Below are 18,740 nucleotides of genomic sequence, written 5' to 3'. Positions count from 1 at the left end.
AACTAGCTCTATATTCATTAGAACTAAGGATACAATCTCTTTACCTTGTGCTAAAATCAACTCTTAACAAATTTAGCCACGAATAAAACAGTAAAATCTACTCACCACACTACGAATGCTGGACTCTAAGACTTTGGCAACAAAGGGCACTACGTAGAGCAGCTCCTGCTGTCCTTTAACATAAGCCTCCAGCAGCAAAGACTTTACATCCAAGTCCTAGAATTTTAAAAATGTATGTATTTTTAAAAGCTAGAAATAAACTTCCAAACCCCTCACAAAATACCCAAAGAAAGGTATCTTTCCAAACTCATCCTCAAAATAGCAGTCAATATAATATCTGACCCCTGCCTTATAAAAAGGAAGTGGTGACAATCATACCTAACTAGCTTTCATTGATCCTGCTGAATGATGTCGGACACTTAGCTTGCAATTAGGGATTCAAAACATAGGCCAAACTCTTACAAACACCCAATACCATTAAAATAGCCCAAAATAAAGTCAAGACTTTTAGACATAATATGCTGTATTAGACAGAATATCAACATTCTCAACTTTTACATGAACTTTTAGCTGTAACTCACAGTATGTAAGATGGGCTTATTTTTAGCTAGTGTGATCATTCCTAGCCAATGTCCCAAGTTCTTCAGCAAAGAACGATCTGAGAAATTAGCTGCAGCTTTATCAGAGGTCAGGAGCACCTGAAAAAGTGTACAATTAAGAAAGGCATGAAAACGAGCTTATGGAAAAAAAATCTCAACTAAATGTTTCAGAATTCCATTATCCTACGTTAAAAATAAGCCATCAATTATGAGACCATGCCCCCCAAAAGTAGGTCTACTCCATACTATCATAGCACTATTTTGTTGTGTTCAGTGATATCTTTAACCTTTACATCTTTTTTTACATTTTATAGGTAATATATTTACATCACACAAAATACAAAGTACACAAGATTAAAAGTGTATGTATGCTCCCACAGGAAGAGTATTTTAAAATTCTGAAAACTTTAGCTAGTTTGACACAAAGACCCAACTGCAAATCTATTTTGAATAGCTCAATTCAATTCAAATGAAGACTACCCATGCTTCTAAGCCCTTCAAGACAGCGGCACATGGAGAAACATAACCAGGATCACAGTATATTGCAATTTTGAGCATTATCCAGGTCACTCACTGTACATCTCTGGAGACAAGATGACTGTCTGAAATGTAGTCTAATACTGCATCTACAATTTCTTGCAAATCTCTAGAAAACCTAATCCATTTAATTCTCTAGTTTTTACTTTCTTAAGGGGGACAGAACCATTACATACATCCACCTACTACATGGTATCTCTTAATTTATGGCTATAAACTTAATTTATAATTTAAAATTTTACTTAAAAGAAAGGTCTTGAAATTTTGTTTCCAAGAATGTGGAAACTTTCACATATCCCAATCACTCTTGATATCAGACAATAAAGGCTGAATACAGTTATGTTCCTTCACTCTATACAGCAACAGCAGAACGGCTCAAACTCAGCTGTGCAACACGAAGAGCCAGGAATGCTTTTGCACTACAGCGTAACCTAGAATGGGGAAAATTCCCAACAATAGGTTTAAATATAGTGCTGGCTTTTAAGCCAATGTCCCAAGTTATTCAGCAAAGACTCATCACAACTGTATGCTGGTTCACACTTTTTTCTCAAAAAGTTATTCCTAAGCAATAAAATGCTTGAATTTTATGTAACAAGCATTCACTAATTAGAAGAGCCTGACCTTGAAATAAACTGCTGAGGCCTAAGCAGCTAGTCTACAAATAGTCCTAGAGTTGAGAGATATCTGGCACTTAAGACATACATACATGAAAAAACATTCACTGCAGCACTGTTTCTGTAATAGTGAAAGTCAATAACCTTAATATCCATTGGCAATATACATCCATACAATGGATTTCTATAAGACTACTTAAAAAAAAAACCAACGGGACTAGAGCTAAGAGTATATTGCAAATAATACATGGAGGTGGATAACGCAAGTTCAAAACATGAGGGTAAAGATTTAAAACCATGCATGTAATGAATCAGAATAACAGTTACTTTCAAAGTAAACAGTACATAGAATATGTCTATATGACTAAATTCTTTATGAAATTTAGTTCTATTTGAAACAAACTCTAGAGCAACTTTCATAAATACCTAATATAAGTAACACGTAGGAAAAAACAGAAACCACCACCCCCAAATTGTCTGCCAAATCAAGTATTTCCAAACTCAAAACAGAAAAAAGAAGTACAAGAACTAAATGTTACTTTGATGTTTCTGTAGGTCTCATTTAGAACCATCTTATTAAATTCCGGATTCTTCAGCGTGTCAAGGAAGTTTGAATATAGGCTGTGAAAGTTGGGCTCAATACTGACTCTCTTCATAACCAGGTACTGTGAAACCCATGGCATAAATTCTTCCTTCACAGTTTCCTTTAGTTCTTCAACCTAGCCAACCAATTTGACACAGAATTATACAATTAAAAGATGATAAAATATGGTTATGTGTGTTGTCTCTGAGAACACTACAGCACATGGCTCCTTGCAAAATTAGGTGCTAAATAACCATGCTGTATCTGTCCCCACATCAGACAGACGCTAGGAAGCACAGTATGTTCAATTTCTGTTAGTACAGAGTCAATTACCTCTCAAACTGTGGGTGATTAGGACTGAAACATCTATGGTGACTTTCAACTTTAAAATTATAAAACATGCAGTCCCTCGCCCCCATCTTACCCAACTCTCTATTGACCAAGAGAGGACAAATTATTAATCTACAACCTGCCACTAAAAGACATTAACACCAGATCTATGTTTTCCTAAATTTCCACCTCTAGGAATCATCTGTAAACTTTGATCCTTCTTTTCCAAAAATGGTATTAAAGGCTTCATTTCAATTTCTCCTCCTACCCCCAATCAATTAGGGTGAGATTGTAAAAGACAGTACTTGCATGTATTTCAAACCACTTGTTTAGGCTAATCTTACTGGCTAAAACAGGCCATTTCCAAGTATTGGCTTAGCATCGCATCTTTGTCATTCCTTATGCTGTTCACAAGGTCTACCTCAATTAGGCACCTAATAAATGCTTTGAATGGGCTCTGGGAGGGACATGAGCTGTGACTAGAAGTACAAATGAAACCTTCCATCATGAGATCATAAACTTTATTTCAAAATGCCTGTAACTCACTACACAATACATTTAAAACTAGTGCTACTTAAAGTCTCCAAAAACCACTCGTTCTATATCCACATTCCCCTCATTTTGATTCTATTAACTCTACCTTTAAAGTGAAGTGAGTATTAAACAAGGTGCATGACAAATGTAAATCCCCCAACCTATCAGGATAAGAATGAAGAGCATTCATAGTGACATATAAACTATTATATCATGCTCACCTTTTGTGTCATATTCGACTGGGAGAGATTGTTGAAGATAAAAGCAATTTTCTCTTGAATATTTTCTGGGGGCTCTACAATTCTTTCAGTTTGATCTGTGGCCACAAGCAATGTATCTATATTTGTAGTATTAATAGAAGGCTAAAGAAATAAAGCACATAAAATAAATTAAAATGCTTACTTCACAAATCTCAGGGGGGAGATGTATAGATTCCTTTAGTATAAAAAATATACATGGTGCATATGATTGTGCACTGGAAGTGTTGGCAAGAATATATATTAAACTATTAATAGTGGCTGCCTTTGGGAAATTTGGGGAAGATACAAAGGGAGAAGTGCTGGTCTTTATTATCTTTTTTCAGTAGGCAAGTGTTGTTAATAAAATTAAAATACGTGCTCACTAATGCCCTGTAATTACAGCGTAACAAATCTTGGGAGAGAGAAAAAGATAGACCTACTTACTGGCACATCTTTCTTAAAGCTGACTCCAGTTGGCCTGGTGACTGTAACCGTTTTAGCAACAGTGGTGGTTGTAGAGGTGGTTACCATAGTGCTAACCTGACCAGCAAGTGGCGCTTTTGCTGGAACCTGGGCCTGGGCCTGGGCCTGAGCCAGTGCAATACTTCCAGGGGTTGTGATAGAGCCCTGCATTTTCACAGGAGGATCTCTCGATTGCTGTCCATACTCGATATACTACAAGGGTAGGGAGAGGAAAACACATTAAAAGACTTCTTAACAGAAATGGATGTCTTTTAATTACATTCCCCTCACTTCTGAGAGGATAGAAATCATTTGAGTACTCTTTTTGGTTCATCTACCTCCTTTACTCCTTGCCCCATCCTGGCCCATATTCCCAGATATATGCGTAAGTGGATACACCACAGACTCTTCAGGGGGTAAAATATTAGTATTTATGAAAGAACTAGTCTAGCAAAGTGACTTCCAAAAAAGCAGCCACAAACACCTGCATATGAGTCCCCTTAATACATGTATACTTTAAAACATTTAAAATTTATACAGTAAACTTATCTTTTTTATTGGATGCTGATGAGAAACCTAAGGCCTAAAAAACACACTGCAATTTGAGTTACCACTCAGCAAAGCTATTACTGCAAAACAAAAACATACTGTATACTGCCAAGTCAACTAGAGGGTAAGCACTGATACTGGGTATTCTAGGACAGGTTGTTCCTTTTCATTTCACAGACCAATAAACCTTGTTCCCACACACAAATTAAGACTAACATAGGGTTCCTGGTACTATTTCCATTCCAACAGTCTATACCTGGCAAAACAAAAACTACTATCTACATGTTCGATAACTATTCAAAAATGGGCATTTCTGAGTGGGAAAGACAACCTCTAAAGACAGTATAGCTCTTTACACTGACTAAGGATAGAAATACCAACAACGACCTCTCTCCCCCGTCCCCCTCTGGCTGTCTTGCTAACAGTGGGTGCTGGGGATCACTGTTCTGTGTGATCACTTTCATGCCACCACTCTTGCTCTCCAGTCTTCCAAGATCCATATTCCCGACTCTTCCAAATAAACGACTGTGGTTAAGCCTCTGATCTCACATCCAAGTTTGTAAAACTCTGCTTTCCTGTATAGATTTCAGTACTATAGTTTTGGTATATTCCCCCCAATGCCCTCACGGAAATGAATACACTCCTTCCTGCCTCCCACTCCATGGTCTCCTAGGTTAAGCCATCACAATAACCCTCCTACAAACAAACCGTGGGATGAGGTAGAAAGCACTGGACTAAATTATAATACGGAATTAAAAGGAGGTCAAATTCTGATCTTTCTGAGTCCTTAAAATATGATCTTAAGAGCCATTTACCTACTCTTTGTAAAATAAATATTAACTTTCTTATTCTCTATAAGCTTTGACCAACAGTAAGACAAAGGTATGCATGTTTACCAATAAGCCTAAAATCAATCACTAAAACAATAGTTTGGAAATTTCAAGATCATGTAAGATGGTTTAAAATGTATATTTTCTAGGTCCATTCCTCAAGGACTGCTTCCTTTTTAACAACTACCTCAAAAGGAATCAAAGCAGTTGGTAAGGAGGCTGTATTTTTAAGAAACAGTCTAGTCTTATATGAAATAGCTTTGAATTATACTTAAATCAGAGGAACAACTTTACTTATTTTTATCCAAGATTGCCATTTCAAATCCTTTTAAAATCAAGTCAAGTCTCTCTTGATAATAGTAAAAGATGTCTATTCTTCAAGAGCCATTATCAGGCTATAAGATCTTTTCTTAAATCAAGCAAAACCACTGCTTAGAAAAAAATAATCCAACAATGACATTTTTTATGACCTATTAATCTGCAAAATAAGCAACAAATAATATGTATACCTGTATCATGCCAATCATTAAAGTCTTAATGCCGTTCCCAGGGTCCAAAATCAAATTAAAATAGGTAACTCTTCCAACTACTAGAAAGGTTTTAAACATGGAAGATACTTACCTCCTGTAAATGATGTGGAAATTGCATAAAGTGACTGATAGAAGCCAAGTGCTGACAATACTGGGGATAGTCCTTCAATCTGCCAATAAAAACATTCATTCATTCATTATTTCATGTAAGAACAGAGGCAGCACAATAAACAAACACTTTCTTCCAAATGCCAGTCTAGGCATTTCTCCCATTCTACCTATGAAATACCTTACTTGAAGACAATATTAAAGGAAGAACACAGAAGCAGGGGGAGGAAATATTTATGAATTTCACTCCTTTTACATCCAAAAACAGTATCTGTGTTTTTTAAAGGGTCATGTTCATCAACAGGTGAATAGAAAAATAATTTGTAATTAATCTGTACAATAGGATACTAGTCAGCAATAAAAAGAAACTATTGAAACTACTGAAAAGCACCATGCTAAGTACAGTAAGTCAGATTCATAACACATTGTGTAGGATTCAATTTAAATAACACTCTGGAAAAGCTAGAGCCAAACAAATCACATCAGTGATTACCATGGGTTAGAGGTGGGGGAAGGTGAACTTCAAAGGGGCAACAAGAGAACTACGTGGGGGTCATAGATAATATTCAGTATGTTGTGTTTATGGTAGTTACACAACTGTATAAATTTGTCAAAATTCGAAGAACTGTACACCTAAAATGGTGAAGTTCACTGTGTATAAAGTAAACCTCAATAAACAAAAAACCCTGTGATTTCATACTTTTCCTACCACTTATTTGATAACTGTAATTGTTTTCACTTCTTCCTCTTCTACTTCATGTAGTCGTTAATATACATATAATGATGGGACATGGCAAGAACCAGTTGATAAATGAGTTATTATTTCTCCTTATATTAAAAAAGAAGCTTCACAGGAAACTCATCCACTCACCTATTTTTAAATCTATCTAGTGCAGCAATTCCGAAATAATACATTTTGGATCCAAAAGGCTTGCGTAAGGCTTCAAGAACATATCGCAGGGCCAGACCTAGTGCCATGTAAGTGACCAGTCCTTTTTCAATTATTCCACCAAACAGGCAGGCTGTTATATGTAACTCTTTATCAGGGTACTGGGGAAAAAACCGATATTCTTCAAACAAGTTCCTTAGCATACAATTAAATACTTCTCGTTCCCTCTTTATGGTAGAGTCTTTAAACCTCTGTAGCATTTCTAATACCTGGAAAAAGCAAGACAAAAACAATACACACATAAAGGAAACTTATTAAGAGTCTTCCTAAAATGCTCTTAATAGACTAAGCAGAATATTGAATGATAAACTGAGCTTAAGATAAATGTTAAGGTTTCAAAAGATGCATGACCTATCAAAGCACTTTGAGCTGGATTTCTCAAACCTTTGAAAGAGGCATTGTAAGATTTACCTAAACCATAAATATTTCGATCATCCTAAACACTCACCTCATCAACAGACATGGTTGGATGTGGTGGGTGATTATATATTCTCTGGAAATAGCTGTTGGCTTCATCATCTATCTCTTTACTAAAGTGCTGATTTGCCTCTGGCCACACCTGAGACAAGTCCGCTGTTAGAAACAGAAAAGCAACCAGTGGGCATTTAGGATCTTACTTCACTCCCCCATAAAACACCCAGAGAGCCAGAGAGACCAATATAGTTTTAATTTTAAGGGAAGAAAAAATAAGAAACTGAAGAAAGTATTACGTGGTCAAGTTTCAATATTCAAGTGTTCTAGGTATACCTAAAGAATTGTAACAAATGGCCTTACAACTACCTTAATATTTTCTTCATCAGGACTTTCATTACACCATGAAAGTCCACCAGTTCAAATTCACAATGCACTTACCCTTAATACAACCTCACTCGAGGTTAACAAGTCTTTACTACTTTATAATAAACATCACATTTAACACATAAGAATCGTCAATGCACGTGCACGACACACTGATGATAATACACACAAAGCATGCTACAAAACATAACACTCAGACAAGCCTTTCACACTAACATTTCCAAGTCAGTTGGTATACTTTCAAATCCTATATAATGAATATTTAGTCCCAACGACAAGAAAGATATTTAAGTCAATGATACCTATGTATTTACAAACAGGACTTCTGACTTTGAGAGAATAACTTACTAAGGAGGTGAAAACTTTAAAAATTGTTTAAATTACATCATATATATCATATGACAATATTTATTTCATATCACAATGCTATATAAATCTATAACCTTAAAATATAGTAATTAATTTTTTATAAACTTAGTGAGCTGAAACAAAAATCTGGCTGCTCTTGATGTGCTAAAAAACAACACTCAACAAAAATTTGGGGTAAGATTTTCCTTTTCTCTGTACCGCACTTTTAGGATAACACCATTAAGGATGCTACCGCTAACTATCATTTTGTTCTGGCAATCCAGATCAAAGGTAGAGTGATACCTCAAATTTTCATTTTAGTAACTCAAATTTGTGAACTTATTCCCACTGATCTAGAAGGCGCCTTAACATATGGCCCTACTAACAATATCTTAACATAAGTCAATGTTTTTGTCCACATAACTACAGGGACAACGAATTGGACACATAATCAAAAAAGTTTTATGTGCATCAGTCACGCTTCACAATCACAGACAACACTACCACTTACAAGGTTTCATCTTACTCTGCTGGAATGTAGGCTGGTTCAGTCCAGAGGTGCCCAGTTTCCTCTGTACAAAAGGATCGTTATTCACTGCAGGGAGTCCAAGAGCCCCAGTTCCTATACCAGTCAGGCTGCCTGTGCCAAGACCACCTACTAGAAAGAATGAAGCAGCCAGAAGTCTTGACTTTATTCATATCATTAAGTCTCTTACAATGTCTATTTAATTTTATCAAGAATCTAAACTGGTAAGAGTAGATGTAAACAATGTCAAAATTTCTTTAGCATTTAGAATTACTAGTTTGTGTTCTTGATATCAATAAGTAAAATTTTAACTGTACATTCTCGTATGTGATGAGATATAAGGTAGTCAAAATAACAGGAACTGGCTTGCTTTCCTCAGTGATTAAAATTGAAGAATTTCATGCTACTATCTTCTAAGTCAGCATGAGTCAGGACTTCTTACTCCTCCTAACTTGAGCAAAGACAGTCTTACAATAGTTAGGACTCTGCTAAGGCCTTACTAAGTAGGGTAAATATGGCTTAAATGAACAATCAGGGCTAGAATAATACAGCACAAGGATTAACTAGGTTACTGTCATTACAACCTAAAATCCTTAGGTTTTAATACTCTAAACTTACTCTGAAAATAAAAGGTGCAGATAGCTTAGAAGACACAAGTGGGTCCAAAGGTGTGTGTGTGTGGGGGGAGTAGTAACCTTTACTTTGATATAAAGCTAAAAGTAAAAATATTTGTAAAAATGGAAAAGTTTTAGAGATTTACTATCATTTTCAAAGTAAGTGAAGTGCAGTAAAGCAGAACATACACCTGAATCTGATGTGTGAAGTATTTTCTACCTTTATTATACCAACCTTGGGTCATTCATAACGCTGTGAGCTCTTGATCTAAGCCTAAGTCCTTCAGAATTTGATTAACACACTTATTACTGTTTATATTATCATTTGGTAATACAGAATCCTTTCTGAATAATTCAACTAACTTTACAACTGAAATATCTTAACTGTAATTCAACTGAATTAATATTACATTAGCATGTTTTTCTCTTCCCAACTATGGATGTTACAGCAACTTTCACAATTAAGTTGAAGCAGCTTTCCTTATCAGTCACTCCTAATCCCTTGCCATACACTAAGGCACAATGAAAATTACAAATAATCTGCACCCCTCCCAACCCACACCTTTACCTGGAAGCTGTGATGAAAGTCCTCCAATACCACTGAATGCAGTTGTTTGGTTTGGGGTAGAAAGGGGTGGAAATGCTTTTGCTGGTGACTGAGGGGTACTGAATGCAGAACCCAAATTTGGAGGAAAACCCTGCATACTCTGGGTGTGAGGGGCAGCTGAACCACCTATACTAAGAGATGCCATTCCAGCAAGAGGGTCAATCTAAAGAAAAACATAAACATTTATTAAACATACTTCAAGCAAAGACAGCCATGTGACACAGGTAAAGCAATCTTTAGCAATAGTTCTTCAAATGCTTAGTAAGTAAATTGCAAAAACCCCACGCAATCATGATGATGCTTAAATCCCAAAATCAAGTCAAGTGTGCTAAGCTTTTTTTCTTACTATTATAGATGGAGTAGATTTAAAGAGTTAGCCTCTGCCAAAGTACCAGAGCCATAATGTTAGGGCTACAAAACTTCAAAAATAGCATTTAAGATGAATTACCCTGCAGCTATAATACTAAGCATTTAGCAGTGACATGGACACTTATTACATTAAGTCCTTACAATTTCAAATACACCCCTTTAAAACAAAAAGAATCTCTCATACTTATTTAACTTTCAATACAAAAGCATTCAAAATTAGAAATAAATCTTCCAGTCAAAACAAGTAAATCTAGTCCAAATCTGAAAATCTTGGGGGTTGGAGATTACATCTACTTTAATAAAAAAACAAAAACAAAAAACAAGGTATACTATTCACCAAGCTTTTTAAAAAATATCTAATAACTGCACTTCCAAGCTTCTTACTTTGTGGCATTATTTCAGATCTTCATGGCTGTAGAAAATGACATGCAAAATGCCTTTTCTACAGTAGCCATTGAAGAGTCACTAAATGCTCTTTTCTTAAACCCCAATCTGCTGTTCAATGTAGCTGAAAACAGAAGCGAAATATGTTGCTCCCACAAAGAAGGGAGTGGTTGGTGTCAGGGAGTAACTTAAATGTACCTTGTTTTTAAAAGAGCAGTTCAGTTGAGAGCTGAAGAGCCCCAGTTATAACAAGTCCTTATGCTCTAGCACTGCTGCTTGGCCCGTGAAGCTACAAACAAGACACATCAGGTTCAAAGGCAGTGCTTATTTCTCAGTCTAAGTTTTTCTTATTTTAAAAAGAAGCCCTTATTATTTATCTAAATAAGTTGTTTTAAATCTTTCCTCTTAGAGTCATGTTCTATTTAATGATTAAAATCTATTCTCAACTACAAGGCCTATTTATGGATCTCCTTTAAAATGTAGTAGTGGATGCGAGACATGCAGTTATCTAAAATGTAGTAAATTCAGACAAATTTTCCATTGAGTAGAATGTTAATGATAATGTAGAAGTTTACTCTATTCCAAGTCTATGAACAAATGCAGATGTACCAATTGCAGTGTTCATTCACTTACCTGAACAGGAGAAATGGCATCTAAACTGCTAGCACTAGGAGGGCGTCCTTTTGGCATAACTCCAGGTGGCGGTTGTCTGGCCTTATTCATAACATTACTGCAATTGGCTACCATGGTGAGGATGGTTTCTGATAACTCCTGAGAAACACTCCTAAAGGGAAAAGAAAAGTGAAAAATTATCACTTCTTATTCCCTAGAACACCTAAATAAACAAATCTGATTCTTTAGAAAATTTGCCAGAACATAATGGCTAAATTTCCACCATATTCCATGTGTTTGCATCTGTCATTAATCACTAGGATTTTCTGAGCATTGGCTTTCTCTTTCAAGTATCTAATTTATAGCTCTGAAACTAAACTTTTATACAGTACAACCAAAATATTTTAAAATACTCCCAAGAACAATCCATATCAACTACTTTGTCAAAAATTACACCCGAACGTGAACATATTGAAGCCAACAAGTGACTTTTACTTGTATACTAGTTTCTAATTGTCAAAGATAAGACATGCATTTAAGTATAGGTAAAAATACCCTACACATAATCAATAACTACATTTGGCAAGCACATAGAAAACTGACTGACTTCTAAAATGTCAAGTACTATGATAAATATTTAACACAAAAACCCACCTTCCTATCTTCGGGTGTTACTGCCTCATAAAACTGTGGAACCCTTTGTACGCTACGAACTCTAAACAAACCTGACACTGTCTTAAATCTTTACTCCTAAATTCAAAATTTTACTGCTGCCACTAAGAAGTAAAAGCTGAATAAAGTTTAGAGCTGAATAAATGAAATGGAGAACAGAAAGCAAGAGAAAAACAAAACCAAAAGTTAGTTCTTTGAAAAAGTGAACAAAATTGACAAATATCTAGCTACAACAACCAGAGACACGCTCAAATACTAAAATTGAAAGAGAGGGCATTACTATCATCAACCTTACAGAAAGAGAAAGATTATATAAGGATATAGTGTAACACAATTTATATGTCAGCAAATTAGATAACCCAGAAGAAATAGACAAATTCCTAGAAAGCCACAAACTACCAAAACTGACTCAAGAAGAAACAGAAAATCTGAATTGACCTATTAACAAGTAGATATATTGAATTAGTAGTGAAAAACATTTTTTTAGTTGACAATTCAGAAGGGAAAGACCAGCCTTTTCAACAAGTGGGACAACTGGATATCCACATGCAAAACAATGTAACTGGAACCCTATCACACACCATATACAAAAAATTAACTCCAATGGATGGTATGTATTTTATGTAGCAAAGCACTTTGAACTTAAAAACCACTGGATTATCTAAGCTGCTGATGCTGTTAATCATTCAACCTGTTCCCCCCAAATTACTATATAATTCAATTCCAGTATTAAATGGTCATTTTCAAACATGTTCTTCCTACCCTGCACAAGCTTGTAAACAGGCCAACATTGTCGCCAGAGTTTCTGGAGGAAGTTGAGCACTTTTGGGCTGATCTTTCTCTGGGGCAAGTCCACCCAAAATAGAAGGGCACCGTCTCTTTAAAAAAGTCATGCACGCCTGGATAAAAGGCTCCTGAAAAAGAAAAGTCTCTCAGTGTATTTGAAATTGATCTTAATTGCTTAAAGATAAACTGATTTCAGATTAAAGACTAAACACTGTGACTAAAATTCAGAATATAACACCATCTTCATTGACATTTAAAAGTTATTTTTCTTTAGCTATTTTAGCCATCAATATTTAAAATCTATAATGAATAGACAAATCCTGCTTACTCCGTGCTCTCGAATTTTATCTGTGAGCCACTTGTCAAGTTTGAGGTATTCACGACGTGAAGCAAGTGCAGCAAGGTCAATAACAAAGGCAAAAGGAGTACCATTTAGCAGCATTGACAAGGCCTAAAGAAAAAGAATATTAGAAACTACAAGTCAAGCAATTAAGTAATTTTCTGTTTCCTGCTTTTATTTCCACAAACAGTCTAAATATACTATTTTCTTCCTCATAATTTTTTAAACAGCTTAATCCTTCAATGGTAACATCAGTCCTTACTTAAAATAAGTAACATTTCAACCTGACTTTACCTTCCAAATAAACTTCACCCTGTGCTTTTTCAAATAACTCAACCTGCAGCAGAACACACGAAAGCATGAAAAATAATGTTACCCATTGTTTAAAATCTAGACTCAGGCTTATTCTAACCTGAGCAAAGCTGTAATGCCAGTCCTGTGCCCCTAGTGACCAAAGGCATCAAGAGTCGGACTACTGATCTAAAGATCCTGTTAATAACGCAAATGAAATTTGCAAAAGGGTCGAAACCCAAGCAGTTTCTCCAAAAATTTTCTCTCCCAGATTACATCTGAAAAGAGTGAATTATGATTTGCTTTACATAAAATAGCCTTTGCAAATATCATAGAAAACCAAACACAATTCAATCAAATATAAATGAATTTTGCCACTTAGATATTTTTACATATCTAAAACCACTCTGCTTCCACTTCCTTTCTACTTACAAGACAAAATTCTTAACTCTTTCTACCTTATTCCTAAGGCCATCTATATTACATACAAATGTTATTTTTTTATCAGTAATAAATAAAAGTGTTATTCTGTCATTCGAAGCTCACCTTCAAGTCCTGGGCCACGTCAAGTATTCGAGACAATTTGGCCTGGTCATACTGCTCCCCTCGCATGTACCATTCTGCCATTGCATGCATGATAAGTTGGCGGATTGAGGGAGACTGTCCCTAAGAAGAAAAAAATCCTGAACATTTTGCAAATGCCCAGCTAACTTTACTTGTTATTTTTATGTAAAACTGAGGCCTATCAGTGCAGGCATTTAAGCAGTGATTACAGTGACCTTCTTTGTGGGAAAGCAGTTATTTCCACATCTTGCAAATGAAGCCTGCCCCTCAACTGTGGGCCACAGTCATTAAATGAATTTATTTGTCCTGTACAAGTCTGCCTATGCATTTTCAAAATTAGAATAGAATATGATGTGAAAAGGGTACATCAAGTTTACATAATTCCTTAAAATTAAGTTACAAATTATTGGTCTATAAATAAAAACAAAAGTTTAATTAATCTCTCATTTTGCATGGTGTAGTGCTGTATCAGTATTTCTGGGAGTAGTGTTTGTACTTTCTCAATCTAGCTAGTCTCATAAATGTGAATGTTCCTATTTTATAATTATTCAATTTCCTTTTTTACCAGAAAACAGCCTGGCATTGAGGACTGACCTAAAGGTTTGCAACTGAATGATCTAAACAAATAGCTGGAATTTAGTGGGTATTTCTCATATAAGCAGTGGCAAAGCAATTACTATTGCTGTATTAAATCCCTTTCCAGAAACTTTCCTCGAGTGACAGAAGGTTCAATGAAAAAGTATTTTACCACAAGTGAGAAGATGGAGCTCCTTTTAGAAGACCCTTTCTACCTCACAGCTGTAGTAGTGAGAAAAGCATACAAATGTCTGGGGTGCAAACTTTTGGTTAAATGTTTTGTAAACATTCTGTAAAGTGTAAGTCTTCCATATATTAATAATTTGAGTCCCTAAAAATGAAGGAGAGCTAACTGAATGGCATGGAATTTGTTTCATTTAGAGATAGTCTTATCTGATTTTTTTAAAAAGAACTTGTATTAATGTAAACTACTATAAGAATGATTGAAGAAAAAAAGTAGCCCAAAAAGGCACTTAATGTAAAGGGGAAGATGACTGCTTTTTCTTAAACCTTCTACATTTGTCATTAAAGATGTAGGCTATTAGGAGAAAACAAATAAATCAATGGTCAAAAGAATATTTGCTTGTCAAATACATTTTACAAAATTAGAGGGTGAAAAGCTCAAGGCCTTGAATGATATTTCAACAGAAACAAAAATAACATTTAAATGCTAAACTTCAATAAAACAGAAAATAATGCCACTTAAATTGATTTGTGATCTTCTCCCATGCATTGTTAAAAAGTGATACACGAGTACCTTCTGGTTCTCTGATAAATGATTAAGCTCCTTACAGCTGTCAAAAGAATACTGGGGACCCTAACAATACAGAGCTTTCATAATACAGTACTGAATTCTTTAAAAATGTCTTACCTCCTTGCTCTCATTTTTTTTAAGGAGGGCACAGCTCACAGTGGCCCATGCAGGGATCAAACCACCAACCTTGGTTTTATTAGCTCCACGCTCCAACCAAATGAGCCAACCAGCCACCCTGAATTCTTACACTTTAATAACCATGTGACGCAAAAAAATAAAATAAGCTTTGTGGAAGTGTCACTTTCCCACACTGTCCTAGTCCCAAGATTGACAATTTCTCACTGAACATCCTCCAACAAACAGATGATCATGTCTTACCTGCCCATGCCATGCATAGTGCAAAATAATAGCAGAGTTAGGATGGTTTCCGAGGAAAATTGGCATCAGAGTAGAGATGAGTTCATGGCGCAAAGTGTGCCAGGAGGTGTTGATTTGTAGTAAGGCCAATACCAGCATATCTGGACAGTGTTTGATAGGGAAGCTGAAGAGCTGTTTGACTTGCTCATATTGCCCCACCTCTGCGAGTCTCAGTAGAGATTCAATCAAATCCAAGCTCTTCCTAACAAGAATGGAAGTAAGATACTCCATCAATGAAAATCTAAGTATACAAAATTCACTTCCCAAATAAGTAATATCAGCTATCAGGATAAAACCAAGTTGTTGTCATCTTTTAATATTTAAAAAACATTTGAATTGGTGCTGTTCCATCTCAAACATACATGCTTCTGTGTTATCAGACTAATTTCAAAGGCAGTCCAAATCAACTAACAGAATAAGTGATGAAGGAGAGAGGAAACCACTGTCCATTTGTGTAATCACTGATCCTCCTTACTAGAGATGCCAAATGTTTTCGTGATTAGTGAAAATAAATAAATAACATCACAGAGTTTAGGTATAGTAAAAACTCCAATATGAACATAATTTATACAGAAGAAAAATTCCACACAAAAATACAGCCTGAACACTTACTCTGGTTAATGCAAAGTTATAAACTAGTTATAAGCTCGCATGACTCCTAATGTCATGCAAGTTCAGAAGTCCACAGCACCTCCTATGAATTATTCTTTCCCCACAAAGCTAAATTTGGTTTACTTTAATCAAGCCTCAAGACCTTACTCCACTCTTAGTCCTTGGAAGCTATGGGGATAGAGATCAAATTAACCCCCCTGAGGAAACAGATACCTCATACCATGGGGTAGACTAGAGGATAAATGATCCTAGTGCTCTATCAAATCAATGTCAAAAATTGTATTTAAAAAAAGGTGGGAGAAGGAAAACTTACAGAATAAAAGAAACTGCATGGACCGTTTGTTTGGACTCTTAAATCATTCAAAACATTAAAAGACATCTTTGAGACAACCAGAGAAACTTGAAAGTATAGCTATATAAAGAAATTGCTAAATGTGATATGACTTTCAGTTTTATGAAATGGAAAGAGGTCCTCGTCTGTTGAAATAAAATGAAGATGATACATTGCTACCATGTTTCCCCAAAAATATTCTATTTTACTAAAATATAATACCTGGTCTCATATTAATTTTTGCTCCAAAAGATGATTAGAGCTGATTGTCTGGCTAGGTCTTACTTTCGGGAAAAAAGGGTATACACTTAAACTTAACGGGAGGAAAAAAAAAAAAAAAATCAACCAAACCTGCAGATTAAATGTTAGCTAGCACCTGGGAAAAGGGCACACTTTAGAACAAACCACTGCTTAGGTCAATCTTTCAGAACAGGGATCAGCAAACTACATCCACAAGGAAAATCCACCCACTGCCTGTTTTTGTTAATAATGTTTTGTTGGAACAGAACCACACCCAAATTTATATTGTGCTATAATAAAGAGTTAAGTAGTTGCTACAGAGACCATCTGGAAAGCAAAGCCAGGTGTTAACTATCCCTTTACAGGAAGTTTACCATCTTTTGTTTTAGAAGATTTGGCAATATCTAAAGGGCTTTAAACTGCCCTAAAACTACCACCCACAGCCAGAAAAATAAAAAACAATAATATCATACATGTCCCAAGTGTCCCGGCAGAGTATAGTTGGGGAAAAACTGAAATAGAAAGTAGATACTTTTGGGGACCAATCCAGTCCATGCCTCCTCCCTACAGCCATGTGTGCATCTCAACAGTAATGGAAGGGCTTTCACCATCCTTACACCTCACCTCCCCAGAGAGAAGCGATTAGAGTTCCATGAGGAACCTACTGGCCAGAGTCAGATTCTCCCTCAGAAACTTGGAATTGGAAGTCTGAGAACCTAGGTAATTTGGCTAAAAGTACTGGATTTGGTGAGTTGTCCATCTGGAACTACAAAGACAGAAAGAAATGAAGATAGAAAGACAGACAGAAAGACAGAAAGACAGAAAGACAGAAAGGGCAAATCTAGAGAAGAAAGTAATCGAACACTAAGAGACATACACTACGAACCTCCTTCCAATGTTGATAGTTTCAGAAAATATCCAACGGAAGACTTTACAAGAAGAGAGATGTAACTATCTAGTAATAAAGGGACTAAAAATAGATTTTTGTCCACCAACAACCCTCTAAAAATTTAAGGTAACCAGGCTCACTAAAAATACGGTTTCATTTAAACCTTTTAACCATGTAGTTTCCCACTATTAATTTTATGTTTCAAAAAAGTGTAAGTGACCCTTTCAAGAAAGGGTCTCTTCTTTTCTTTCAAGAAAAGCTAGATGGGAGTGCTTACCATGTGGCAATTTCTCGATTGTCATCCTCGGGTGGTGCTTTCAGAATATCAGTGGCAACAGTATGACAGGGATAGTCAGCAAAACAGAAGATCTCTGGATTTATAAGGGAATGCTGAATAAAGGAGAGCTGGAACAAGAGAAAAAAGTCATTACCACCATAACTGACTATAAATGCTATGAAAATCTGAAACATTGTTTCATTAGCCTAATCTTAATCATAAGGTTATTAGAATGACAATTTCCCTTTAAAATCTTAATTATTTGTTCTCTCAAAAACCACAGACAACTCAGACAGATGAAAGGTATATATAATGAGATGGCCTTGGAGACAAACATCAATAGTTTGATTTCTATATTTCAACTGCATCTGACTAATACTAAACTACGCCTATGTTCCTTCAAAATTCTCTTGCTTTTCTGAGCCACACAAAACAATTTCTACTGTAAAAGAATATTTTAATCAATGAATAGATGGCATAGTATAAGTCATTATTTTGTTCCCCTTCTAGAACTAAACACCATTCATTTACCTGGCCTTCTGCATGTTTCCAAGGTCTATATATGAGGTCTACTGGGAACACTTCCATACCGAGACCCCTCTGAATGCCATAAACCACGTTATGAAGTCCTTTACTGTCACGAATTTGAAATCCAGGATGGTCGAGTTCATAAGTTACTTCCTTGAAATTCAAACTTGGGTTCTAAAAGAGAAAAGCATTTCAAAGTTGAATGAACGAAAGTGTACATATTTTGATGCTTTATCCAAAGAGCAAATTTAAATTTGAAGTTCAATCAAGATGTTCTAATTATAAACTCAAAATCATCTGAATCTTTCTGGCATTTCCAAAGAGACGTAGAAAGGTGAGTC

At 35.6% G+C, this 18,740-nt stretch overlaps 1 protein-coding gene and 2 non-coding genes across 10 annotated transcripts in view; all 3 read right to left on the bottom strand.

Moving 5' to 3' along the window:
* CNOT1 (CCR4-NOT transcription complex subunit 1) overlaps positions 1 to 18,740 on the bottom strand; it is a 77,322-nt gene that overhangs the window by 22,892 nt on the left and 35,690 nt on the right. For 2 of the 8 annotated variants that reach the window (XM_019754931.2, XM_019754957.2), the window contains exons 11-27: positions 18,403 to 18,573; positions 17,872 to 17,999; positions 15,484 to 15,724; positions 13,758 to 13,877; positions 12,909 to 13,031; positions 12,557 to 12,708; positions 11,144 to 11,294; positions 9,719 to 9,920; positions 8,522 to 8,668; positions 7,313 to 7,437; positions 6,787 to 7,073; positions 5,899 to 5,977; positions 3,881 to 4,111; positions 3,419 to 3,559; positions 2,290 to 2,469; positions 582 to 698; positions 106 to 216 (exon numbers count right to left, since the gene is read on the bottom strand). In XM_019754931.2, the coding sequence (XP_019610490.1) occupies positions 106 to 216; positions 582 to 698; positions 2,290 to 2,469; positions 3,419 to 3,559; positions 3,881 to 4,111; positions 5,899 to 5,977; positions 6,787 to 7,073; positions 7,313 to 7,437; positions 8,522 to 8,668; positions 9,719 to 9,920; positions 11,144 to 11,294; positions 12,557 to 12,708; positions 12,909 to 13,031; positions 13,758 to 13,877; positions 15,484 to 15,724; positions 17,872 to 17,999; positions 18,403 to 18,573 (2,706 nt within the window). The remainder of the gene's footprint in view (positions 1 to 105; positions 217 to 581; positions 699 to 2,289; positions 2,470 to 3,418; positions 3,560 to 3,880; positions 4,112 to 5,898; positions 5,978 to 6,786; positions 7,074 to 7,312; positions 7,438 to 8,521; positions 8,669 to 9,718; positions 9,921 to 11,143; positions 11,295 to 12,556; positions 12,709 to 12,908; positions 13,032 to 13,757; positions 13,878 to 15,483; positions 15,725 to 17,871; positions 18,000 to 18,402; positions 18,574 to 18,740) is intronic. The other 6 variants (XM_019754948.2, XM_019754971.2, XM_019754937.2 and 3 more) reach the window with 3 other exon arrangements.
* LOC141567776 (small nucleolar RNA SNORA46) lies at positions 1,474 to 1,611 on the bottom strand. The gene has a single exon (XR_012490605.1). It is a non-coding gene; the product is annotated as a small nucleolar RNA SNORA46 (small nucleolar RNA).
* On the bottom strand, positions 10,701 to 10,836 carry LOC141567778 (small nucleolar RNA SNORA50). Its single transcript, XR_012490607.1, has one exon. It is a non-coding gene; the product is annotated as a small nucleolar RNA SNORA50 (small nucleolar RNA).

The sequence above is a fragment of the Rhinolophus sinicus genome, linkage group LG11 (assembly GCF_036562045.2).
Source record: "Rhinolophus sinicus isolate RSC01 linkage group LG11, ASM3656204v1, whole genome shotgun sequence".
NCBI lineage: Eukaryota > Metazoa > Chordata > Mammalia > Chiroptera > Rhinolophidae > Rhinolophus > Rhinolophus sinicus.
This window is presented reverse-complemented; position numbering and strand designations above follow the sequence as displayed.